The sequence below is a fragment of the Balaenoptera acutorostrata genome, chromosome 10, assembly GCF_949987535.1.
Source record: "Balaenoptera acutorostrata chromosome 10, mBalAcu1.1, whole genome shotgun sequence".
NCBI lineage: Eukaryota > Metazoa > Chordata > Mammalia > Artiodactyla > Balaenopteridae > Balaenoptera > Balaenoptera acutorostrata.
This window is the reverse complement of record NC_080073.1, coordinates 4,005,548-4,032,563: the sequence shown is the minus strand read 5'-3', so window position 1 is coordinate 4,032,563 and position 27,016 is coordinate 4,005,548. Positions and strand designations below refer to the sequence as shown.

The 27,016-nt window shown below is 48.6% G+C and overlaps 1 protein-coding gene across 1 annotated transcript in view; it reads right to left on the bottom strand.

The window, feature by feature from the left end:
• Positions 1-997: 997 nt before the first annotated feature.
• C10H3orf20 (chromosome 10 C3orf20 homolog) overlaps positions 998-27,016 on the bottom strand; it is an 86,132-nt gene continuing 60,113 nt past the window's right edge. The window contains exons 11-15 of the mRNA XM_007192652.2: positions 15,012-15,315; positions 12,787-12,894; positions 11,553-11,695; positions 2,174-2,308; positions 998-1,217 (exon numbers count right to left, since the gene is read on the bottom strand). Coding sequence (XP_007192714.2) covers positions 1,121-1,217; positions 2,174-2,308; positions 11,553-11,695; positions 12,787-12,894; positions 15,012-15,315 — 787 coding nt within the window. The 3' untranslated portion in view covers positions 998-1,120. The remainder of the gene's footprint in view (positions 1,218-2,173; positions 2,309-11,552; positions 11,696-12,786; positions 12,895-15,011; positions 15,316-27,016) is intronic.

Genomic DNA, 27,016 nt, shown 5'->3' with positions numbered 1-27,016 from the left:
ACATCATTTCAAATCCATTTCTAGGGGGACAAATGTATAATTCAAAAAAAGCCTTTGAATGATACAAAGGATAAAAATTAAACGTCAAAGAACTGAATTTAAGAAGCATCTACTTACAGGGGGAGCACAAGTAGTCACGTGTAGAGCTCATCACCCAATGCTGTCCACAGACCAGGGCCTGAAATCTCTCTCTTCCAGGCTTGCAGAACAAGGCACTTGCTCTGGGGTCCTCACTCTGCTGGGAAGTGGTTCTCGGGAGCCTGGGACACACGGGCCCAGAGCTGCTGTGACGTCTGCCCCACTCAGGTGCTGCCAGGGAGTCATCAGCACACCAGAGGGGGCTGCCATCTCTGGGTCAGTGATGCTGGTAAGGATCCTTCAGGCTGTCAACTCAGGGAGGGGCGTCTAATCCACCAAAGGGCACTGAGACTGGGCTAAAAGGGGACGTCAGTGCATGGAAGCCACACGGGCTCTGGCTTTCCCAGTGCCACCAGAGGGCCTGTGGGTGTGGCCTGTCACTACCCTCCCATCCCACTCCATGCCCCTCTCCCTCCCGACCCCCTGCCCCTTAGTCTCCCTCCTCCCTTGTTTCTCCACTTCCCCCGCCCCCAATGTCTCTCCTCCCATACTCTCCCTTCTCATGGCTCTCCATCTCTCCTTTTGTTTCTTCTCCCACCCACCTGGCTTTCTCTCTGTCTCTCTGCTCCCTCTTCTCCCTCTCACCCTCTTTTCCACATGGGCCAGAATCTGAGCCCTTCCCCACCCAGCAAAGGGCAGAAGGGCACAGTTTAGTCCCATCCACGACCTCCCCAGGGTTAATGTGTCATTGGCTTGGTCCCTTGAAGACCTTCGTTTCCTTGGGAGATTCTTGGGCTGACTTCACTGGCCACAGAGGAAGCACTGCGTTTCTAAGGCCTCGGCCTGGAACAGGGCTGTCAGGGCCTTTGGCCTTGCAGGAGCCAGCCCATCCCACGGCCTCACCCGGATGCTGGAGGCACGCTTGTTTATTAGGCAGAGTTCAGAGAAGGGGTGGGAGGCTGGAGAGGCAGGGCTGGGGGGCCCAGGATGGGCTTGGGAGGGGCCATGGCCAGGCCGCACTCCGGGTGGCCATGGGGTGGCATCACTTCTTGGAGGCCTGTTTCTTCCAGGCGGTTATCTTCTTACTGCTCCTCCTGGCTCTGCTAAGAGGATGCAGATCCACTTCAGGCTGTACCAGTCTAAAAACCAAAACAGAGAGAAGCAGATGCGGGGCAATGGGTAGAGAGGGCTAGTCTGGTGGTAGCTGGAGCCTCCTGGGCCTGGGCGAGGAGGGTGGGCCTTGCGGGCCTCGCTGCCTGCACAGCTGAGGCCTCTGGGTGTTGCTCCAATCTGGGGGTCCCGGCGGAACCTGTGACCTTTCTGGGTGTTCACAGTTTTGCTTTTCTATCTTCATGAAAAATGTGTGGGGCTTCCCTGGTGGCGCAGTGGTTGAGAATCCGCCTGCCAATGCAGGGGACATGGGTGCGAGCCCTGGTCTGGGAAGATCCCACATGCCGCGGAGCAACTAGGGCCGTGAACCACAACTACTGAGCCTGTGCGTCTGGAGCCTATGCTCCGCAACAAGAGAGGCCGCGATAGTGAGAGGCCCGCGCACCGCGATGAAGAGTGGCCCCCGCTTGCCGCAACTAGAGAAAGCCCTTGCACAGAAACAAAGACCCAACACAACCATAAATAAATAAATAAATAATTTTTAAAAAAGAAATGTGATTTTCACACCCTTGCAAAACATGATTTGCTTCGCAGTTACTGCGGCCAGCGCACTGGACTTTTGACAGGTCTAGGAAGTTTCTTGCTGGGAGGCAGCGGGCAGTCTCCACCCTTCTCAGACCAATGGGTCTGGGCCGTGGGGCTTTGCCGAGAAGTCTACAAAAGGCCTCCATCTCCACCACCCAGAACACTGCCGGCAACTCCAGGGAGCAGCCTTGACGGCCAGCTGGACGTTGTGTTGATAAAACGGGCCAGACGTCAGGGATTGCTGGAGGACCCGCACCCGGGGGGAAGTGACTTGCCCAAGGCCACTTAGCCCCTCGTGGCCTCTGTGGCCTGTGGTGGAGCCAGGGGTCCTGCTGTGAGCCACACCCATTCTGCCAACCAAGGGGAGGCCCCTGATCCCAGGGCGGGGGTGGCCACCTACTTCTTCTCAGCTTCAGCGGAGGGCTCCTCCATCTTGTTCCCCAAGGCCAACGAGGAAAGGCTTCCTTGGATGTCTCCCGACACCGCTGTCTTGGCCGCGTCAGGGTCCTCCAGGCCTGGAGTGGAGGCTGAAACGCTGCAGGGGAGGCTGGGAGGGGAGGGAGTGCTCAGCGGAGGCCCAGAGCTGGGGGGCCTGGGCAAGCCACCCTCGCTCGGCTCTGTCCTTTCAACGCTCCAGTTCCGAGAGGAAAGGGCACAGATGCCTCTCCTCCCGAGGCGGGTGAAGGGAGGACCCCCGGGGACCCGGAGACTCACTGAGTTCAGCTTCCCTGGCTTCTGTTTAAGGCTGGACTTGCCCTAACCCTGTGTCAGCAACACCCGTACGCCCAGTGCTGACCACCGGATAGGCCTGCCGTGGGGGCCCCGCAGAGCGAGCAGAGAGAGGCCAGGAGGCCAGCATGTAAGTCCTCGTGTACCGTGTTACGGGTTGACTGCGTCCCCTCAAATTCTCAGTTGGAGTCCTAACGCCCGGGACCCCAGAATGTGACCTCATTTGGAAATAATGAGTGAAGATGAAGTCATGGGGACTTCTCTGGTGGCGCAGTGGTTGAGAATCTGCCTGCAAATGCAGGGGACACGGGTTCCAGCCCTGGTCCAGGAAGATCCCACATGCCACGGAGCAACTAAGCCCGTGCGCCATAACTACTGAAGCCTGTGGGCCTACAGCCTGAGTTCTGAAACAAGAGAAGCCACTGCAATGAGAAGCCCACGCACCACAACGAAGAGTAGCCCCCACTCACCGCAACTAGAGAAAGCCCGCACGCAGCAATGAAGACCCAATGCAGCCATAAATAAATAAATAAATAAATAAATAAATAAATAAATAAATTTATATATATAAAAAAAAGATGAAGTCACACCAGAGTGGTGTGACCTATCATCTCATCTACCCGGCGTCCTTATAAAAGGGAGAAGTGTGGACACAGACAGGCATGGGGGATGTCACAAGACGACGGTAGTGCTGCCACGGCCAAGGAGCTCCCAGCAGCAGGGAGAAAGGCCTGGAACAGATCCTCCCCTGGCACCTTTGGAGGGAGCGTGGCAGCCACACCTCAATCTGAACTCTGGCCTCTAGAGTCATGAGACAACACCTTTCTGTCCAAGCCTCTCCCGTGCTCACTCCTCACCTTTGCACCACACCTCAAGGCTCTGCAGCCATTCACTGACAACAAGCACTTTCCAGTGACAAGGTGGCTTTGGGCATCAAGCAGCCCCAGGGGACAGGCAGCTCAGGGGCTTCTGTCCCTGTCCCACCGACAAGGGCAGAAAGGAGAGTGGACTTGTGGAAGGGACAGCGCTGGCCTTTTCGTTCACTCTCATGTTTACAGAGCTCATGTCCCCCCATCCCTGCCTCTGCCTCACCCGACCCTGCATGCCACTTGCTCAAGGCAGGGCATTTCAGCGATAAGAGACAAGGGGGCGGAGGGGGCCTCTTCCATTATTCCAAGGGCCCTAGAAAAATTAAAAGTGGAGAAATACCAAAACAGGGTCACAAAGGCTGGGTGTATTCACAGCGTTTGCAAACTGATGCCTTCCTCTACCCGCCCTCTGCTGCCTGCCGCTGCCCCACACAACTCAGTCCAAACCACCCTGCGCAGCACCGCACTGGACACCAGGCTGGAGGCCTAGGGGGCCTGGGGAAGTCAGGTCCTGCACGGATGCTGCAGGTGTCTGGGCTGAGCCCAGGGGCGCTGGCCTCCATCCCTGCTGGTCCCAGAGGGCAGAGGGGGATGAGCAGGGGCAGAGCCAGGCCGATGTCTCCTCTGGGAACCCCTGCAGGGCCCCAGCCCAGGCTGGATGGGGAGGAGGACCCTGGGTTCTCTGGGTGGCAGAGGGTGCTTGGGGAGCAGGAGGGAAAAGCCCAGGAAGAAGCATGGTCCCCCTAAATTTCTTCCCTGTTCAGTCACTCATTCATTCATACCACAAGCAATTTTGAGCACCTACTCCCTAAGCTAGGCTCACAGCCGGCCCCTCAGTCCCGCCCATCCTGAAGCACCCCTCCAGGGCACAAGTCTCCTCCCTGGCCTCCCTGCTTCCAGAGTTACATGGCCAATGTCCACGCTGCTGCCCAGCGGCTTGTCCTCCTGGATCGGGCCTTGTCTCTCCTGCTTAAAACCAGTCTATGGCTCCGCAGCTTCTGCAGGGGTGAGCCCCAGCTCTCTGGAGTGACGCCCAGCTCGAGGCCCACCAGAATCTGGCGCAAACCACTGGCACGTTTTTCTAACATCCCCTCTTGGTAGCCTCACTAAATCCACAGCTATCCTGCTCCCAGGTCCCAAAGTGTGCCGCGCCATCCAACCCCCTGCCAGGAGTGCCTTTTCCCTCTCCTTTTCTCCTGGACCTTGTACTCATCTTTTAAGGCCAGGCTTCTGTGTCACCTCCTCTGGGAAGCCTTCCCTGAACTCTTGGAGAAGGAGTGATTCCCTCCTCTATTTATTTTGGTGCAGGGTTCACAGCTCTGTGAGTCAGCCTCCAATCACCTGAGGAGAGGACTTGATCTTAGCAACCTGGCACAGTAGGTATGAGTGAATGAACGAATGAACCAAATGATGGGGCATCAAGGAACACAAATGGCTAGGCCAGTGAAGCCACACGGCCATCCTCTTGGGGTGACGGGAACACTCCTGTTCCTGCTGACAGTAGGCCAGGTGCTTTCCTGGAAGAACAGTCTGGAGATGCATGCCAAGACCATCCTTGCTCAGGGATAAGCAGGGAAGGCCATCTGGGGGTCTATAACAGGCCAGCCCCTCCAGCAATTTAAAAAACCTTTGTACTCACTTCAGTGAAAAGGATAGTGTCACCAAGGGCTGGTCCTCATCAGACTGAAGCCCCCCTCCTCCCTGTGGCATCGAGGCCAGCCCCCTACATCTAGCCCCTGGTCTACTGTAGGAAGGTGGCCTTTTTCCAATCAGCTCTTTCAGGTCCCCCTGTCCGGGAGAGAAGTGGCTTTATTTATTTATTTATTTAGGCCATGCAGGCGCGGGCATGCGGGATCCTAGTTCCCCGAACAGGGATTGAACCCGCACCCCCTGCAGTGAAAGCGTGGAGTCTTAACCACTAGACTGCTGGGGAAGTCCCAGAAGTGGCTTTAAAACCACCTTCATCCATACCATCTGCTCCTCTGACAAGCCTATTAACACCCTGGTAGCCCCAACCCAGTCCCTACCAGGTTCAAGAGTCTAAAGCCCAACGCTGATCAAGCCTCTCCCCCAGCTCAGGAACCTTCAATGGCTCCCCACTGCTTGCATGATCGGGTCACGGAAGCCTTCCTTGACATGCCCTTCCCCTGCCTACCCAGTGCCTGCTTCTCCTTCTGCTGGGCCCCCGCTCCAGCTGGTCTTGCCAGGACTCCTCACGAACTGGTCCACAGTGACCTGCTAACACACAGAGAGCCCGGGCACTGCCTCATGCTGGCAGGCTTCTACTATCTCCTCTCCACGAGCTCACAAGTCTCATCTCACCAACCAGGCCTGGTCCACACCTCACGTGTCTCCAGTTCCCCTAAAAGAGTGGCTTGACCCAGGGCAGGCCGGCAGCAGGCTCACAGTGCCACAAACCAGAGCCCTGCTGAGAACCTCCATGGCTGGTTAGGGGAGCTGCCTGGGTGTGGAGGTGGGGAGGCCCCTTAGGACAGGGGTGGAGGTTGGAGGGCCGGCTCAGCCACGCCCTGTCCCTGCACACACAGAGCTTGCACCCTCTTCCCAGGCCTGGCTTGACTCCTCTCTGTGAGATCTGTCAAGGTGCCTGAGGACAGGGTGAACAAGGCCCCTGGTAGGTTTCCTTGGGCGGAGGGTGGATGCTGGTGTGAACAGCTGGCGAGGGCGAGTGGCCCTCCCTCACAGCAGCATCACTGTGGGAGGGCCTGGTGGCAGCTGGCTCCTCCCTGGCACTGGGCCCACCCTTCACAGTATCCTCCTTGGAGGGGGCCTGGTGGGCATAGCTGATGCGAGGAGAGACCCGGGTCTCCTGACACTGTGCCCTGGCCCTCCGCTGCCTGCCCCTCCTGCCACTGAAAGGCCACCTCCTGCCTCTTCTAAGGTAGGCATGCTATCAAGTGGCACAACTGTGAAGAGCGTCCCCTCACATGCGGTGACACTTTACAGTTTACAGAGACTTTGCTCTAGTTTATAGGGAACATTACGATTTACAAAGCCTACCGAGGATTACATGTGCACTTACAGCGCTGCGCTCCCTGTCTGAAATGTACTTTTCACTTCAGAGAACTTGACAGTTTATAAGGGGCCTTGTCATTTATGGAGTGTCTTGTAGTTTACAGAGTGTTTCACAGGGTACAGTGTACCATACAGTTTGTGAAGCACTTTCCAGGCTCCCAGCTCACGGGGCCCTTTGGAGCAGGCCCGTCTTCAGGTTTGGGTAGAGGTCACACAGAGTTACAAGACACTCTGCAGTCGATGGGGCACCTCACAGCGTCCAGAGCCCCTGTGGTTGGCTGGGCAGGCGGCACCTAACAAAGGACTCGGTCTTTCACAGATTTCACCACAGCTTGCAAAGTGCTCCAGGGCTTACCAGGCATATTACAGTTTACACAGGCTTTGCAGTTTACCGGGCATACGGGCATACGACAGTTTACAAAGCACTTTGTCATCACAGAGCACATCGCCTCTTACAGTTTTTGATTCCCTGACTCCCTGCTCTGAGAGGGTCCTGAAAGAATGGTGTCCCCATCCTACTGGGAGAGGGCAGGTGACCGTCAAAGCCATGTGTGTGGCGTAGCCTGACCCCGCCTCTCCAGGCACTTCCCTGCCCCCTCTGCTCCCTGCGCCAACGGGAGGCGGCTGCACAAGGGGCTCCTGGCCTGGGCCAGCCCCTCTGTAGGGGGCTCACCTCCCGGACTCCCACATCATCCAGCAGCTGGGCTTGGAGCCCACGGCTTCACTCTCCTCTCCCCACCGCCCCTGCCGGGCGCTGTAGGCAGCACGCACGGCAAAGGCAGGCCCAAGTGGCAGCGACTGCACCAACGGCAGGGGGAATCCGTGGTCTGTGGCGGTGAAGTGTAGACCAGGCTGCCTCCCCGCCGTCCCCTTGGAATCCTGGTGGACAGAGGTGGCAGGAAAGCAGACCCCAGGAATGGGTCTCTTGAGACTTCCTGTGCTGGGCACATGGCAGTGAACAGGGCGGAGGGGAAGCAGACAGCACTGTGGGCTCCCCTCGCCGCACCCCCCGACCCAACCTGCCCCTGTTCCCCAGGATGGGCCGTGGCTCAGCACGTCTTAGGAACTCAAAGCACCACCAAATGGAAAAATGGAGTCAAGCCAAGCGGGATGCAGGTGAAGGGTGTGTCCCTGGGTGAAGGGTGACCAACAGCAGGATACCCAACAAGAGTGGGGGTAACCCTGATGGAGAGGCGCCCCCATCAGAGGCCCTCCATAGTCTTGTTGTCTGTGAATTAACACTGGCCCCCGGCCATGGAGACAGTCTTTAGGAGGCCTCAGTGCCAGGGGCCTGTCAAGGGTTCCAGCCCCCTCTGGCCTTGCCCCTCAAAGCTGCCTGGGCTACCCTTCTCAAAGCACCACCCCCAGCTGCCAGCTGCACTTGGGGTCTGGGAATCCGGTAGCAGCTGTCTTACCTGTAGCTAAGGTGGCCCCATCTCCATCATCCCCCCACCCCGGGGCAGGGGTGAGCCCCTGGCATGTGGAGCCTCTTGGTGTTCCCAGGAGTATCTCACTGCTCTCTCCAGGGGCGGGGGAGGAGCCCTTCCCTCGTCCTCACTGCAGCCCAGCGTGCCACTGCTCACAGGCACCCATCGCAGGGCCTGCCAATAGCGCAACCTCTCCTGGCCACAAGGAGGCCTCCCTGAGCCCAATGAGGGAGGCCGGGAAGAGCAGCCGCCAAGCGTCCAGGTGGCTGCAGCTCAGACTCATGAGGCGGCCAGCTCCTCAAGATGCCACCTTGTGTGCGTTCCAGCTGTCCTTTCGACCCAGCTTCTGCCCACTCTGCCCAGGAGCTCTCCTGACTGTTCCAGCCTGCTGGGCTCTCCCTCGGTCGGGGGTCCCTCTGTGCCTTCCACCTGGGGGTCCCTCGCGTGGCCGTCCCTCTGTGCCGCTGCCTGAACCCCACCCCAGAGCTGCAGAATGTCCGAGAGAAGCCAAGAGGGCAAGGAGAGGGCTGGGCCAGCATGGACTCAGTGCCGAGCACAGGGCTGTGGGGATGGGGGGGTCACTATCTGCTGAACAAAGGAAGGAAGGAAAGAAGACACGGGGTGGGTGAGGGGCAGGGGGCCTCCAAGCTCTGGTCTCCAGGCCGTTCCTGACTCCCAGCTGTGGCTCTGTTTGCTGGGCCAGGAGCCTTCATTGGGCCTTGCGTTGGTGCCCCGTCCTGGGCATCAAAGATGACGGCCATAGCAGCTCCCACTGAGGCCACAATGCCCACAGGGTCTCTCTCCTCACCCGCTCCCACTCAGCCTGGCTGGCTGTGCATTGAGGGCTCAGAGAGGCTCCCTCCTGGGTGGGCCTACGTGGGAGAAAGGAGCTGCAGCGTGCAGTGCCCAGGAAGCCTTCTGTGGTGAGGACAGGCTCACGCTGGAAGTGCAGGCTGTGGGACAGACGTGGACAGGTCGGTGTAGCAGGTAGGGGATGATCTGATGGCCAGAGGGAGAATGGGACCCGGTGCTACCAGAGCAGAAAGGGTGGGCTTCGGAGACCAAACCAGCCCTTGCCCTGGGAGCGCGCTAGCCGAGGAAAACAGTCCCTTTCTTCCCTGTCAGCTGCAAGCACCCACAGAGCATCTCCGACCCCCTTTTTATAACTGTTGTTAAAAGCGTGTAACATAGGGCTTCCCTGGAGCCGCAGTGGTTGAGAATCTGCCTGCCAATGCAGGGGACACGGGTTCGAGCCCTGGTCTGGGAAGATCCCACGTGCCGCGGAGCAGCTGGGCCCGTGAGCCACAATTACTGAGCCTGCGCGTCTGGAGCCTGTGCTCCGCAACAAGAGAGGCCGCGATAGTGAGAGGCCCACGCACCGCGATGAAGAGTGGCCCCCGCTTGCCACAACTAGAGAAAGCCCTTGCACAGAAACAAAGACCCAACACAGCCATAAATAAATAAATAAACAAATAACTTTAAAAAAATAAAGTGCAAGAAGAGAAAAAGCAAGTGGCCCAAGTGGTTAGTTATTAAAAAAAAAAAAGCGTGTAACATAAAATTTACCATCTTAACAATTTTTAAGTGTACAGCTCAGTAGTGTTAAGTACGTTCACACTGTTGGACAACAGATCTCTGGAACTTTTTCATCCTGTAAAACTGAATCTGTCCCCATTAAACAAACCTCCCCATGTCCCTCCCCCTGGCACCACTCTACTTTGTCTCTAAGAATCTGACTGCTGGAGGGGCCTCATGTAAGTGGAATCATACAGTATTTGTTCTGTGTCTGGCTTACTTCACATAGAATAATGCCCTCCGGTTTCACCCATGTTGCAGCAGGTGTCAGAATTTCCTTCCTTTTTAAGGCTGAATAATATTCCATTGTGTGGATAGACCACGCTTTCTTTATCCATTCATCCATCCATGGACACTTGGGTTGCTTCCACTTCTTGGATATTGGGAACAGTGCTGCTATGAACATGGGTGTGCAAATATCTCTTTGAGACACTTTTAATTGTTTTAGGTATGTACCCAGAAGGAGACTTGCTGGATCATATGGTGATTCTATGTTTAATTTTTGGGGAACCTCCATCCTGTTTTCCACATGGCTGCACCCTACATCAGAGTTCTAATTTCTCTACATCCTCACTAACACTTGTTATTTTCTGTTTTTGTGTTTGATTTTTAATAGTAGGCATCCTGATGGGTATGAGGTGGTTTCTCATTGTGATTCTGACTTGTGTTTCTCTAATGCTTAGTGCCCTTCACTCCTTCTCACATCAGTTTCCAGCCCTTTGGATCAGTGAGGGTAGAGCAGGTCCAGGTCTTGTCCACCTCCAAATCCCCAGGGCTGACCAAGCACTAGGCTGGGCGTGCTGCAGCTGATCAGAAACTGACCAAGCGGCATGACTTTTAGGCTGCAAAGGGGCGGCCTCTGGAGAGAGGGGTCTCCCATCACTGGAGGTGGGCAAGGGGCGGCCAGTTATCAGCAGACACACTGTCTGCCAGCCCGTCCTCATTCTGACCCGACCTCTGACTCCCTGGGATAAAATCAGCCCTTGGCCGTCATTCAGCAGATGTTTCCCAAGGGCCTCCTTCGTGCTGGGCCCTGAGCATGAGCGGAGGATGCGAAGAGAAGGGAGTGGGGGGTCCAGGGCACGTGGGGCAGGACACCCAGCCCCCTGATGGCTTAATACCTGCAGGGACCTGCAGCCACTTCCCCACCCACTGCCTGCGCCTCAGGGCAGGGCTGTCCCCAGGTGGCTGCACCCCTCAGGACTGTAGGAGCCTGGGGCCTTGCCCCAGTTGTCCCTGGCCTGGCACACCCTCACCCTTGTGCTCTGTTTGTCACAACCAGTCCACTCTCTAGTCACGACCCCACCCCAGTCTCGACTGGGGCTTGAAAGCTCCTGGGCAGCCAAGTTCCTCCTCTGGCTGAGGAAACCCCAGCTCTTCTGCATGCTCACAGCTCTTGCTGTGATGGCCTCACGGACCCCGAGCCCAGACTGACGGTGGTCTCTGTGGCAGCTCCTCGGAGGACAGAGAAGGCCCAAGTGCCCGCAGCCCACGATCTGGCTCCCAGGCCTACTACCACCCCCTGCGTTTCCCGACACCAGTCTCTTCTCCCCTGCACCTGCCCACCTCAGAGGAACGGTTTCCTTGAATCCTCCCACTACATCGGGACAAAACAAAGCAGATGAAAACTCTGGTAAGGAAGACACGGTCCCTACCAAGGGACGGCGAGGCCCTCTCAGGGCTCTGATGCAAGGCTGTCTGCCAACAACCCTCTTGAAACAGGACCCAGAAACAGAGGCACTGCAGGGCCATGCCCGGCTACTGCTGGGCGAGACACTGGTGTCAGGACTCCTAGAAAACTGAGGGCCTGGTGGGAGTGGCGCACTGCCAGACTCAGTGCTGTGGAGATGCAATCAGAGGCAGGCCCATGTCTGCAGGCAGATAATGCTTCCTAGGCAGGTACTGCCCAGGCATTCTAGAATCCGCTGCTGTCTCCCAATACAGCTGTGAGCAACGTCATAAACGCCAGGCTCCTTCCCTGGACCAGGCTCCTTCCCTGGACCAGGCTGTGTGCTTCTGGAGCCTAGAGACCTACCTTTGCTCATCTCAAGCAAGCTGGGCCCAGGCACCTCCCACAGCGCTAGCCCCTCCCTCCCGGTCACCCTGCCCTGTGCCCGCCCCTCATCCCACGTGTTTCCTGCTTTACCTAAATTTGTAGTTCTCAGGCAGGAAGTAGCCCATCTTGCAGTTCTGTCGAGCCTGGAAGATCTGTTTCAGCAGATTCTGCCTGCTGAAGCCATATCCATTCAAAACGCAGCCCCCAAAAAGGAGCTTTCCCCCAGCGAACATCTGTTGACACACAATAAGGAAACAGTGGGAGAGACCCTCAGCACATCAGCACTGAATCTCAGGACAGTGCAGTGGGCTCTCAGAGCTTGTCCCGGAACCCAGGCCTTTCTTTGGTGGTTCTGGGGCAGGGGTGCTGCCGTCCCCGAGTCACTCAGTGAGGTGTGGCTGAGCCTGTCCCCTATGCAGGCCTGCAAGTCAGAGGGCAGCCTCACCATCCCAGCCTTTGCCCCCTGCAGGCCTGACCAGCTGAAATGCCCCTTCACAGAGCCCTGGGGCCAGAAGGGTGTCTTCCTGCTCAGAGGCCCCCAACCCCCTCTGCCTCTAACCCACTTATCTGTTACACTGATGAGCAGGTCCCAGGGGACGGGGGCCCCTTGAGGGCAGGGATCTTGTCCTACTGCTGTCTGCACCCCCAGCCTCCACGTGTCAGTCTCAACAAGAGAGGCCTGTCCAAGATTTCTGTGCAAGGATATCCATTACGGTGCTATTTATTATGGCCAAAACCAAAAAGGAAATAACATAAACATCCAACAAAAGGAACACAGGTAGAGAAATAAAGTGATTCTTATGCTATAGTTAAAAATCATAATTAAAAGGCAGGGCCTCAAAGTCAGAAAATTACTGAAGAGCCCAGACACCAAAATGTGAGCAGGGGTACGCCCCAGGGCTCCCGAAAGCACTGGTCCTAGCACGCGCTCAGTGCATGAACAATTAGGCCATCCGGCTTATATGATGAAGTGATTATTTTCTAAACTGCATTTTCCAAAGTTTCTACAATGAATATATGTGTTTTTTTTAACAATACACAGTTTTTAGCAAAAAGTTATTTAAAAACAAACAGATGAAGAGAATTTGTTTCTTCAGGTTAAGCATCACCTGTCCCTTCAGCCTCCTGGGATGGGAGACACATGGGGTCAGCCTGGGGACGGGAGCCAGGCTCCAGCCCCAGCAACATGCGCTGGGTGACTTTCGGTCAGTACTGCTCTCTGGGCCTCAGCCTGGTCCCTAAATCTGTGATTCCACAAGGGTAGGGGCTGCAAAGACCAGGGTGGCAGGCAGCGGGCAGTGGGTCCCCCTGGGCCCCGGCTCACCAGAACCATCCCCTGCATCACAGCGTACTTCTTCACCAGCAGGGGCGGGTCCCTCTGCAGGGGGCTGTCCAGGTTGTACTGCAGCAGGCGGTAGGGGTCGTGCCGGCACTGCCGAGAGAGAAAGGAGTGCCCGTCACCCCCATGCCAAGAAGACACACTTGGATTCCCACGTTCTCAGCCAGGCTGGTTCCCCTGAGTCCTGAGCCCCATACAACATCCCCTCCCAACTCCTGCTCAGTGGCCCTTCAGCCCCTGCGCGCACACCTCCCCTGACCATCCCCAGAGGATGTCCTGGATCCGCTTAGGGCCCTCTGCTGGTGAACGCCATCACGGAGATGACTGCCCCCCACCACGTGACATCCACGAGCCCAGCCTTCTGGGGTCTGCAGGACTTGTTTATCCCTTTGCCTGGGAGAAGCCCTGCAGAGATCTGAAGGTGTGCCCTGCTCCTGGGGGTACTCCTTTCCAGGACTCCTCCACCGTCTACCCCCCTCTGCCCCCACTGGCTGCCCCTCTGAACACCTCCCAGTCACCCAATCCAGTGCCAGGACCTGAATTGAATGTTCACCTCAAGGTAGGACCTGGTCAATCCAGAGTAAAGCTTGTCTCTTTCCCCTCCTTTCTGGGTGCTGCAGGTCCATTAATATGACTAATGTGTAATGTGATGTTTTCTGGTTCTATCTGTCTTTTATTCCAGGTGCCCCCAGCTGTTCTGCCTGACCGTTCAGTTTAAAGTGCGGAATGCAGAACTGCACCTGGGGTTCTAGTTATCAGAGCAAAAGAATGTCAGGGAACGTTTCTGCCTTAACTAAAGACACCGGAATGGTGGCACCAGAGTCACCGTGAGATCTGACACCACCCCCGGTCTGTCCTCTGCCCTCCTCAAATCCCGCTGCCCATTCCTGCGTCGCTTCAACCACCTCAGCCCAGGCCCTGTGCCCATTCGTGCTGCCCATGGCTGGGCTGGGCCACTGCACCTTCCTATACTTTCAGACAATTATTAGTGAACAATTAATAGCCCCGAAATAAACTAAAGTCAACTCTAACTTCCCACAAGGGCAGGGATGATATCTATATACAGATGGGTACAGAGCTGGTACTCAACAGTGCTCATGGAATCTAACTAAATTGGAATTCTCTCCAGAAAATATATGTGGCTTTGATGTATGAGACCCGTAAAAAGCCTTCTGGCGTCTGATCAGAAGGGTTCCGATGCCAAGCTCCAGGCACTGGCTGGAGTGCATGCCTGAGGGTGGACACCTGGGTGTCAGGGAGGCAGCACCCCTGGGAAGAAGGAAGGAGGGGGCATTCCCAGGGCATACATGGAAATTTAGAACTCAGGATTGCAGCCAGAGAGAGACAGGGCAAAGCAATGAATTCGAGAGGTCACAGGGCAAAGAGGACCTGAAGGAGGTCAGCGGTGAACATGAAGCTCTTATGCGCACGCTTGGTCACACTTGGCATCTTCTGCTCCACTTGGTCTGGGGACGGGGCCACCCCATGAACTGTGCTAACCCGGCTGGGAACTGCTGCTGATTCAGGGTGATGATGAGACTTAGGAACGACTCTGCAGCAAGGAGATGGGGTGGGTTCCACGCGCCCCTGACTGACCAACCCCTAGAACTTCAACCACAGTGAGCTGGGGCCTGGAGCGGCCATTTTCCCCCAAGCTTTGCACAGCCTGCTGCTTCTGCTGGGAACACACACCCATCTGCCAAAACCCTCTCTTCCTGGGAGACCCTGGCTGACCCTCAGAAGTGGCTGGCCCCGTTCCTGGGCTCCTACGTGCCTAGACCTGTCCTCTCATGGCCCTTGCCCGGGCTGCTATCAGTGCCACCCCTGGGGTCTGGCACGGGACCTACACGCGGGTATTCGGCCATGAACATTCCTGAGCCCTGAGGGTCCCATGGTGAGCACGTCTCCTCTAAATGCTCACTCCAGTACATGACCATAATCTGCAGCTTGTGGTCTGGAAGAAAATGGCCAGTACCCTGACCTGTCTCAAGGTCAGAAAAGGCCCCCACCTTGAGTGGTGACATTCACCTGGGACAGGAGGATGAGTGGCAGAGAGAGAAGAGGGCTGCAGATGGTAGGAAGAGCGTGTGCAAAAGCCCAGGAGAAAAGGAAGTGAAAGACGGCCCACGTGCTCTCAGCAAGAGGCTTAGCCAATCCCAGCCCCACAGGGGTCTCCCCCACCCATGTCCTGGGCTGGGCCCGGGACCAACCTGGATGCAGGGGGAGGCACGGCCCTGCTGCCAGTGACTGTAGAGTGTGTCCAGCAGCCACTGGAGCTGCCCCGACCTGGTGGAGTTCTGGCCTGACACGATCCCGAACACCAGCACCTGGCTGGGGTCTCGGGGTGCTGACAGGAAGCGCTCCAGCTCCACGTCGGACACCAAGGGTGCCCTCACCATGCACTTGCAGCCGGCCCGGACGTCTTCTTTGCGAATGAGCTTTCGCAGAACCAGTGGGCAGTCGGAGGGTGAGATTGCCCACCTGGTGGGGCTGTGAACCTCTCCGGCCTTCCCTCTGCCAGGAAGAACAAGTGGGTGGCGCTTAGTGGGCAGGGTGCAGGTCCCTGGCCCCCAGGCCTAGCTCCAGATGAACAAAGCCCCCACTGCTGCAGAGTCAGAGTTGGGCTGCAGGCAGTTCTAGTCTGGCCTCTGCCACCAATGTGCAATGCCGCCTTGGATGGGTCCCCTAACCTCTCTGTGCCTCAGTTTCCTCAGTTGCAAAACAGGATTTGCAAGGGACTCTTTCATCCATCCAACAAAAACTCTGGAATCATCCTGAACGCCTTTCTTTCTCTCACACCCCACATCCCGTCCAATCTATCAGCAAGATTGTCTACTCTACATTCAAGACAAATCCAGGATCCGACCACTTTCCCTGCCCCCACTCCTAGTAACATGGTCTAAGCCTCCATCATCTCTTGCCTGACTGTCTACCAGTGCCTCCTAATGGGTCTTTCAAGGGATCCTGTTAGAACTAAGTCACACCCACACATAGAAAACAAACTTATGATTACCAAAGGGGAAAGGGAGCGAGGGATAAATTAGGAGCTTGGGATTAACAGATACCCACTACTGTATATAAAACAGGTAAACAACAAGGACCTACTGTATAGCACAGGGAATTATATTCAATATCTTATAATAAACTATACTGGAAAAGAATCTGAAAAAGTATGTGTGTACTTTGTTGTACACCTGAAACATTATAAATCAACCATATGTTAATAAAAATTTTTTAGAAAAAGAGCCAAGTCATACCACATCACTACTCTCTTCAATACCCTTCAGTGGCTTCCCACCTTCACAGGATAAAAGCCAAAGTCCCTACAATGCCCTCCAAGGCTATACTTGATCTGGCCTCTTCCTCACCCCCTCTACCTCTTATTCTCCTCAAACATTCTCACCTTTGCTCACTGCACTCAGCCCCGGTGGCCTCTTCTCACCCTCCAACCTCAGGCCCTTTGCTCTTGCTGTTCCTTCTGCCTGCCTGGCTTTTCCCCCAGATGTGTGCTTTCTCACCCGACTGTTCTGTTGGGAATTGCATCCCTCCATCCCCAATAAACTTCCCCCTTCCCTGCCTATTTTCTTTACCACTGCTGACTATCTAAAATACTATATAGGACTTCCCTAGTGGCGCAGTGGTTAAGAATCTCTCTGCCAATGCAGAGGACATGGGTTCGATCCCTGGTCCAGGAAGATACCACATGCCGTGGAGCAACAAAGCCCGTGTGCCAAAACTACTGAGCCTGCACTCTAGAGCCCGCAAGCCACAACTACTGAGCCTGTGTGCCACAACTATTGAAGCCCACGTGCCTACAGCCCGTGCTCTGCAACAAAAGAAGCCACTGCAATGAGAAGCAAGTGCGCCGCCACAAAGAGTAGCCCCCACTCACTGAAACTAGAGAAAGCCCGTGTGCAGCAACGAAGACCCAATGCAGCCAAAAATAAATAAATAAAATAAATTTAAAAGTTCCTGTCTGAAACAGTTTAAGGTAAAAGCTTGCAACTGTGTGGACCACTTTTGTCTGAAACTAAGATGTTTCCTCCTAACAAGCTGAAAACGGTTTCAATAAAAAGCTTTTTAAAAAAATACTATACATTTTGCTTATTTATTTTGGTTGTTTTACTTCTCCATCCCAATGGAACATAAGATCCATGAGTTCATGAGTTTGGAGTGTTCTCCTCAGTGGAATAAGAGTAAAGATTCAATGCGTACTCAAAAAATAATCAAACAAGTATTTCTCAGGGAACTACTATGTGTCAGACACTGCACAGGGTTGTTGCAGGGTTGTGAAGGTTGTTGTATTTAGACGGGAATAAGTACCATCCAGATAGAAAGAACTGCTATGACTTTTACTCTTATCATTACTACTGCCTTACACCCTGGTTAGCATTTTACAGCACCCATAGTCCTTGGCATAGACATTGTCTTGGTTTATTTTGTAATAACCCTAAATAATAGGCTGAGCAGACACTATTATCACTGTTTACAAATGGGAGAACAGAAGGCTCCCACCAGGTGAAGGGGTTGCCCAAGTTCATACAGTCATTAAGTGGTAAGGGCTAGGATTAGAAGCCAGATCATTCTGAAAAAGAGCAATGCAAGTAATTTACTGCTCATAATTATTCAGAGGCTACCTGATACTAATAAATACTTGCTAAACAAACTGAAGGATAGCTCTTCTTCAAGAACGTGAACATCTGCAGGGCAAAAGGTTGGATCTGTTAATCACAACTTATATCAAGATAAATCCAAAATGGATTAAGCATTTAAATGTAGGAAATTAAGCCATAAAAGTTCTAGTAGAAAATATGTTAAAATTCTTTTATAACTTTGGAGCAGGTAAGACTTTTCATAATTATGACTCAAAAGTCCAGAAGTCATGATAGAAAAAGACTGATAAATTCAACTACACAATAGAAAAAAACCAAGAAACCCTGAGTGGAGGAACTATCACAAGCCAAGACAAAAAAGAAATGACAAACTGGAAAACATATATGATACTCCTATCACAAACAAGTGGCTAGTTTCCCTACAACATAAATAACTGTAAGTGAATTTGAAAAATTTAATAACCCAATAAAATATAGACAAAGGAAGTGAACACACAATTTATGAAAATTATATAGAAATGAATTAATCATAAGAAAATAGGAGCGATGTTGCCTAAAATGGCAGAGTAGGGAACTCCATAACTATGTCCCTTCACAGAAGGTCACAAACAAACAACTACAAACTACAAGCAGCAATAATAAACCCTGGAGAAAGGGGAGTATTTGATTTCCAGAGTTACTGCATTGTAACATTCTAAATGAGTTTTCAACAAAAAATTATGAGGCATGAAGAGAAACAAGAAAGTATGGCTTTGATACCAAAGCCAGACAAAGATACTGTAACAAAAGAAAAATACAGATGAATATCCACTATGCATATAGATGCAAAAAACCTCAAAGAGGGCTTCCCTGGTGGCGCAGTGGTTGAGAATCTGCCTGCTAATGCAGGAGACACGGGTTCGAGCCCTGGTCTGGGAAGATCCCACATGCCACGGAGCAGCTGGGCCCGTGAGCCACAGCTGCTGAGCCTGCGCGTCTGGAGCCTGTGCCCCGCAACGGGAGGGGCCGCGATAGTGAAAGGCCCGCGCACCGCGATGAAGAGCGGTCCCCGCACTGCGATGAAGAGTGGCCCCCACTTGCCGCAACTAGAGAAAGCCCTCGCACGAACCAAGCCCTCGCACAAACCGAAGACCCAGCACAGCCAAAAAATAAATAAATAAATAAATAAATAAAATAAAATAAATTAAAAAAAAAAAAAACCTCAAAGAAATACTAGGAAGGCAGAGGCATATGTTCCAGATGAAGAACAAGATAAAACCCCAGAAGAACAACTAAATGAAGTGGAGATAGGCAATCTACCAGAGAAAGACTTCAGAGTAATGATCGATCATAAAGATGATCCAAGATCTTGGAAAAAGAATGGATGCGCACTGCAAGAAGTTACAAGAAACTTTTAACAAAGAATTAGAAAATATAAACAACAACCAAACAGAGTTGAAGAATAACTGAAATGAAAAATACACTAGAAGGAATCAATAGCAGATTAAATGAGGCAGAAGAATGGATAAGTGAGCTGGAAGACAGAATGGGGGAAATCACTGCTGCGTAAGAGAAAAAAGAAAAAAGAATGAAAAGAAATTAGGACAGTTTAAGACACCTCTGGGACAACATTAAATGCACCAACATTCGCATTATGTGGGTCCCAAAAGGAGGAGAGAAAGAGAAAGGGCCTGAGAAAATATTTGAAGAGATAATAGCTGAAAACTTCCCTAACATGGGAAAGGAAACAATCACCCAAGTCCAGGAAGCGCAGAGAGTCCCAGGCAGGATTAACCCAGGGAGGAACATGCCAAGACACATAGTAATCAAACTGACAAAAATTAAAGACAAGGAGAAAATATAAAGCAGTAAGGGAAAAGCAACAAATAACATACAAGGGAATCTCCATAAGGTTATCAGCTGATTTTTCAGCAGAAACTCTGCAGGCCAGAAGGGAGTGGCATGATATATTTAAAGTGATGAAAGGAAAAAACCCACAGCCAAGAATACTCTACTCTGGGACTTCCCTGGTGGTCCAGTGACTAAGACTCTGTGCTCCCAATGCAGGGGGCCCAGGTTTGATCCCTGGTCAGGGAACTAGATCCCATATGCAGCAACTAAGAGTTTGCATGCCACAACTAAAGATCCCACATGCTGCAACTAAGACGCAGCGCAGCCAAATAAATAAATAAATAAATAAATATTAAAAAAAAAAAGAATACTCTACCCAGGAGTAAGAAGACAAACTATCCAGCAAGGCTCCCATTCAGATTTGACAGAGAAATCAAAAGGTTTACAGACAAGCAAGAGCTAAAAGAATTTAGCACCACCAAACCAGCTTCACAACAAATGCTAAAGGAACTTCTGTAGGCAGAAAATAAAGGAAACAAGAATTTTTTTTCTATTTTCTATCAATAGAAACAAGAAAATTCTGAAGTAGGAAAGCTCACCAGTAAAGGCAAACATACAGTAAAGACAGGAAGTCATTCACACACAAATATAATATCACAACCAGTAATTGTGAGGGGATGAAAGTACAAATGCAGGATATTTGAAATGCATTTGAAATTAAGAGATTGACAACTTAAGACAATCATGTATTTATATAGACTACTATATCAAAACCTCATGGCAATCACAAACCAAAAATCTGTAATAGATATACACACAAAAAAGAAAAAGGAATCCAAACACAATACTAAAAATAGTTATCAAATCATAAGAGAAGAGAACAAAAGAGGAAAGGAAGAAAAAAGGCCTATAAAAATCCAAAACAATTAAGAAAATGGCAATGAGAACATGTATATCAATAATTACCTTAAATGTAAATGTATTAAATGCTCCAACCAAAAGACATAGACTGCTGAATGGATACAAAAACAAGACCCATATATACGCTCTTTACAAGAAACCCACTTGAGATCTAGAGACACATACAGACTGAAAGTGAGGGAGTGAAAAAAGGCATTCCATGCAAATGGAAATCTAAAGAAAGCTGGAGTAGAAATATTCATATCAGACAAAATAGACTTTAAAATAAAGACTGTTACAAGAGAAACAAGAAGGACACGTGATTAAGGGATCAATCCAAGAAGAAGATATAACAATTGTAAATATACATATATACATATATACACACACACACACACATATGCATCCAACACAGGAGCACCTCAATATACAAGGCAAATGTTAACAGATATAAAAGAAGAAATTGACAATAACACCAAAATAGTGGGAGACTTTAACACCTCACTAACATCAATGGACAGATCATCCAGACAGAAAATCAATAAGGAAACACAGGCCTTCAATGACACATTAGACCAAATGGAGTTAGTTGATATCTATAGAGCATTCCATCCAAAAGCAGCAGAATTCACATTCTTTTCTAGTGTACACGGAACATTCTCCAGGATACATCACATGCTGGGCCACAAAGCAAGCCTTGGTCAATGTAAGAAAACTGAAATCATATCGAGCATCATTTCTGACCACAATGTTATGAGATTAGAAATCAACCAATGGATCACTGAAGAAATCAAAGGGAAAATCAAAAAATACCTAGAGACAAATGAAAACGAAACACGATGATCCAGAACCCATGGGATGCCACAAAAGCAGTTCTAAGAGGGAAGTTTATAGCAATAGAAGCTTACCTCAGGAAACAAGAAAATTCTCAAATAAACAACCTAACCTTACACCTAAAGCAACTAGAGAAAGAAGAACCAAAAAACCCCATAATTAGTAGAAGGAAAGAAATCATAAAGATCAGAGCAGAAATAAATTAAATAGAGACAAAGAAAACAAGAGAAAACATTAATGAAACTAAAAGCTGGTTCTTTGAAAAGATAAACAAAATTGATAAACCTTTAGCAAGACTCATTAAGAAAAAAAGGGAGAGGGCTCAAATCAATAAAATTAGAAATAAAAAAGGAGAAGTTACAACTGACACCACAGAAATACAAAGGACCATAAGAGACTACTACAGGCAACTATATGCCAATCAAATGGACAGCCTAGAAGAAATGGACAAATTCTTAGAAAGGTACAATCTCCCAAGATTGAACCAGAAATAGAAAATATGAACAGACCAATTATCGATACAAATACTGAAACTGAATCTGTGATTTAAAAACTCCCAACAAACAGAAGTCCAGGACCAGATGGCTTAACAGGCAAATTCTACCAAACATTTAAAGAAGAGCTAACACCTATACTTTGGAAACTGTTCCAAAAAATTGTAGAGGAAGGAACACTTCCAAACTCATTCTATGAGGCCACCATCACCCTGATACCAAAACCAGACAAAGATACCACAAAAGAAGAAAACCATAATTTGAAAACATGCATTCATCCCAATGTTCATTGAAGCACTATTTACAATAGCCAAGACATGGAAGCAACCTAAATGGCTATCAACAGCTGAATGGATAAAGAATATGTGGGGTGTATACATATATATATATCAATACAATGGAATATTACTCAGCCATAAAAAAGAATGAAATAATGTCATTTTCAGCAACATGAATGGACCTCAAGTTGATCATACTAAGTGAAGTAAGTCAGACAGAGAAAGACAAATATCATATGCTATCACTTATATATGGAATCTAAAAAAAAAAGATACAAATGAACTTATTTACAAAACGGAAACAGACTCATAGACATAGAAGACAAACTTACGGTTACCAAAGGGCAGTGGTGGGAAGGAGGGATAAATTAGGAAGTTGGGAGTAACATATACACACTACTATATATAAACTAGATAACCAACAGGGACCTTACTGTATAGCACAGGGAACCATACTCAATATCTTGTAATAACCTACATGAGAAAATAATCTGAAAAAGAAAATATATATATATCTTTGCTGTATACCTGAACTAACAAAACATTGTAAATCAACTACACTTCAATAAAAAAATTAATTTAAATAACTAAATAAAAAAATAAAATTTAATATCGCTTTTGCACTAAAAAAAAGGAAAGAAAGAAAAGAAATACTAGCAAGCCAAATCCAGCAGCATATTAAAAGGATTATTCACCATGACTAAGAGGAGTTTGTCCAAGGAATGCAAGAGTGGTTCAACATATGAAGATGAATCAATGTAATATATCACACTAATAAGATGAAGAGGACAAAAACCACATGATCTTCCCAATTTACAAAGAAAAAGCATTTGACGAAGTCAAACAACCTTTCATCATAAAAACATTTGACAGACATGTTAAAGGAACTTCCTCAACATGATAAAGGGCATTTATGAAATACTCACAGCTAACACTATACTCAATGGGGAAAGACTTTAAAGCTTTCCCCCTTAGGGATAAGGAATGAGACAAGGATACCCACTTTCACCATTCCTATTCAACACTGTACTGGAGTTCTAGCTAGAGCAATTAGGCAAGAAAAAGAAGTGAAAGCCATATAAATTGAAAAGAAGGAGGAGTTAAACTATTTCTATTCACAGATATGATTTGTATATAGAAAATCCTAAAGAACATATACACACACACATGCGCATGTGTGCAAGCACAAACTATTAGAACTAATAAACAAATTCAGCAAAATTTCAGAATAAAAGATCGACACAGGGCTTCCCTGGTGGCGCAGTGGTTGAGAATCTGCCTGCCAGTGCAGCGGACACAGGTTCGAGCCCTGGTCTGGGAAGATTCCACATGCCACGGAGCAACTAGGCCTGTGAGCCACAACTACTGAGCCTGCGCGTCTGGAGCCTGTGCTTCGCAACAAGAGAGGCCGCGACAGTGAGAGGCCCACGCACCGTGATGAAGAGTGGCCCTCGCTTGCCACAACTAGAGAAAGCCCTCGCACAGAAACGAAGACCCAACATAGCCAAAAATCAATCAATTAATTAATTAATTAAAAAAAAAAGATCAACACACAAAAACCAATTATGTAAAAAAAAACAACCAGTTATGTTTCTATACATTAGCAATGAACAATCTGAAAAGGAAGTTAAGAAAATAATCTCATTTATAATAGCATCATAAAGAATAAAATACTTAGGAATAAATGAAACCAAGAAAGTGAAAGGCTCACACAGTGAATACTACAAAACACTGTTGAAAGAAAATTTTAAAGATCTAAGTAAATGGAAGACACCCATGTTCTTGTATTGAAAGACTTAATGCTGTTATGATGGCAATCCTACCCAAAATGATCTACAGATTTGGCACATTTCCTATGAAAATTCCAAAACCCTTTTTCTTTTTGCATAAATAGACAAGCCAACCCTAAAATGCATATGGAATTGCAAGGGGCCGTGAGCAGCCAAAACTACCTTGAAAAAGAAGAACAAAGTTGGAGGACTCGTACTTCCTGATTTCAAAACTTGCTCTAGTGCTACAGTCATCAAAACAGTGTGGTACTGGCATAAAGACAAGCATACAGACCAATGGAATAGAATAGAAAGCCCAGAAATAAATCCTCGCAAATGATTTATGGTCAAATGATTTTTGACAAGGGTGCCAAGGCCATTCAATGGGAAAGGACAGTCTTTTCAACAAATAGAGCTGGGAAAACTGGATATCCATATGCAAAAGAATGAAGTTGGATCCTTACCTAACACCTTATACAAAAGTTAATTTGAAATGGATCAAGGATCTAAATGTAAAACATAAAATATTATAATTTTAGAACAAAACATTGCAGAGAAGCTTTACAACATTGAATTTGGCAATGATTTCATGGATATGACACCAAAGGCAGAGGCGACAAAAGAAAAAATAGACAAATTATACTTCATAAAAACAAAAACTATGTGCACCAAAAGACACTATCCACAGAGTAAAAAGGAAACCCACAGAATGGGAGAAAATACTGGCAAATAATGTATCTGGTAAGAGATTAATATCCAGGATATATAGAGAACTCCTAAAACTCAACAAAATAACCAACCTGATTGAAAAATGGGAAAAGGACTTGAACAGACATTTCTCAAAAGAAGATATGCAAAATGGTCAATAAGCACATGAAAAGATGTTCACCAACACTAATCATCAGGGAAATGGAAATCAACACTACGAGACACCACTCTCACACCCATTGCAATAACTACCATCAAAAAACCCCCCAGAAAACAGCAAGTATTGGTGAGAATGTGGGGAAATTGGAACACTCTGCACTGTTGGTGGGAATGTAAAATGGTACAGCCACTGTGGAAAACTGTATGGTGGTTCCTCAAAAAAATTACAAAATAGAATTATATAATTTAGCAAATCCATTATGGGTATACACCCAAGAGAATTGAAAACATGGTCTTGAAGAGATATTTGTACATCCAGGTTCATAGCAGCATTATTCACAATAGGTAAAACATGGAAGTAACCCAAGTGTCTACTGACCAATAAATTGATAAGCAAAATGTGGTCTCTACATGAAATAGGATATTATTCAGCCTTAAAAAGGAAGGGAATTCTGCAATATGTTAGAACATGAGTGAACCTTGAGGACATTATGTTACATGAAATAAACCAATCACAGAAAGACAAATACTGTATGATTCCACTTATATAAGGAACTAAGTGTAGTCAAAGTCATAAAGACAGAAAGTAGAATGGTGTTGCCAGGGACTGGGGGAGGGGGAATGGGAAGTTAGTGTTTAATGGGTAAAGACTGTCAATTTTACAAGATGAAAAGAGTAATAGAGATGAATGGTGGTGATAGTTGCACAACATTATGAGTATATTTAATATCATTAAAATATATACTTTAAAATGATTAGGATAATAAACTTTATGTTATGTGTATTTTACCACAATAAAAAAATTGAAAAAGAAATGAAAAGATACTCAACTTCACTATAATAAGATAAATACAAATTAAAACTATACTAAGGTAACATATTTGGCTGATGAGAGACTGTAACTTGGTATAACCCTTATAGAGATTAATTTGGCACTATCTCTTAAAATTATAAATGCATATGACTTTTAGCCCAGAAATTCCATCTTTAGAAATTTATACTCAAATATATGTGTACAAGTGTGAGATAATGAATATATATGGCTATTGTCTTCAGCATGGCTTAGAATAAGAATAAAGGATTGCACCAATCAATCATGGAACATCTATACAATGGATATTACCCATCCTGAGGAAAAAAAAAAAGATGAAATTGATTCACAGAATAATCTCCAAGATATACTAAGTAAAAAAAGCAAAGTTCAGAACAGTACTATTAATATGATATTTTTTAAGCAAAAAAGAAGAGAGAAAGAGGAAGAAATAAAGTATGTTTGCATTCGCTTGCACAGGCATTGAGAAATTCTAGGCTGGGTTTTGCTAATGGGGCACCAGCAGGAGATCAGAGGAGAGGAGGAGCATAAGGTTGGGTATTTACTACTCCAGTTCCCTCCCTGTGGGGTCACGTATCTCCCATCACAGGCCACTGCTCCTGTCGCAAGGTCCTCCCCATTGCTTTCTCTGTCTGGGACTTAGCCATTTGTCCTGCACATCAGATCCAACCTCTTCAGCCTGGTCTCATCAAGGTTCTCCTTCCCAGCTGAACTTGACTTTACTCTTCAGACAGGCCCACACATTTGGAACCACCTCCCATCTGCTAGCTGTGACCTCTGCAATGCTGAAAGCCTAGAGCCTAAGTTACTGTGACTAGCAGCCCATCACAGAGCTCCCTTATCCCACATCTGTCAGTTCTGTTAGCTTTATTTCCAAAATGTACTAGAAATATGTCTAATTTTCTTGTTATTTCTGCTACTACCCTTGAAAGCACAACATTAGTGTCATCAGGATTACTAAAATCGTCTCCTAACTACTTTGATTCCACTCTTCCCACCCTAAAATAATTTTCCCACAGAGCAATAAGAAATGTTTCCACTTCCAACAATGGCTAATTAGTGTCTTTTAGACCAATCTTCCTTCTGAGAAAAATGAGAAAAGCTCAACAAAAAATATTTTAAAAAGCTGTTTAAATGCATTAGAGACTTCACAAGTCAATGAGAAATTGCAGGGTCAGGATCTGGAAGAAGAGGGAAACCAAGAAGATGAATGTGACCTTTAAGACAGCTTTATCCCTCTCAGCAAATACTGATTCTGAAAATGAAACCTGGGGATGACAGGCTGAGCAACTGAGCAGAGCTCCTGACATGCTCATGGCTAAAGGGAGAAAAGTGGGAGTTCAGGGCCCATTGAAGAAGATGGCCCTGATAACAATCCTGAAGAGTGAAGGTGAAACAGAAATAGACAAGCCCTAACAAAGACCAAAGCACAGTTTCAGTCCCTGTCTGGATGAGGGTGGTCTGGCCACAGCCAAGCTGACAGTTGAAAACAAAGGTAAATCTTATCTTAAGGAACATTACATCATCCAGAGCCTCAAATTATCTCTATACTTTTTCATATACAATGTGTGGCATGCACAAAACATCAAATACTTTAAAAGTCAAGGACTAACTGAAAACTATGAGAAACATCTACAGGGATATAGATATTGGAGATATCTGACACAGACATCAAAGTAGCCATGATTAATATATACAAGAAAACAGGAGATAAGATGAAGAATTTCAGCAGAGAATAAAATTCTAAAAGAATCAATTAGACATTCTAGAATTTAAAAATAGAATAAATGAAATCAAG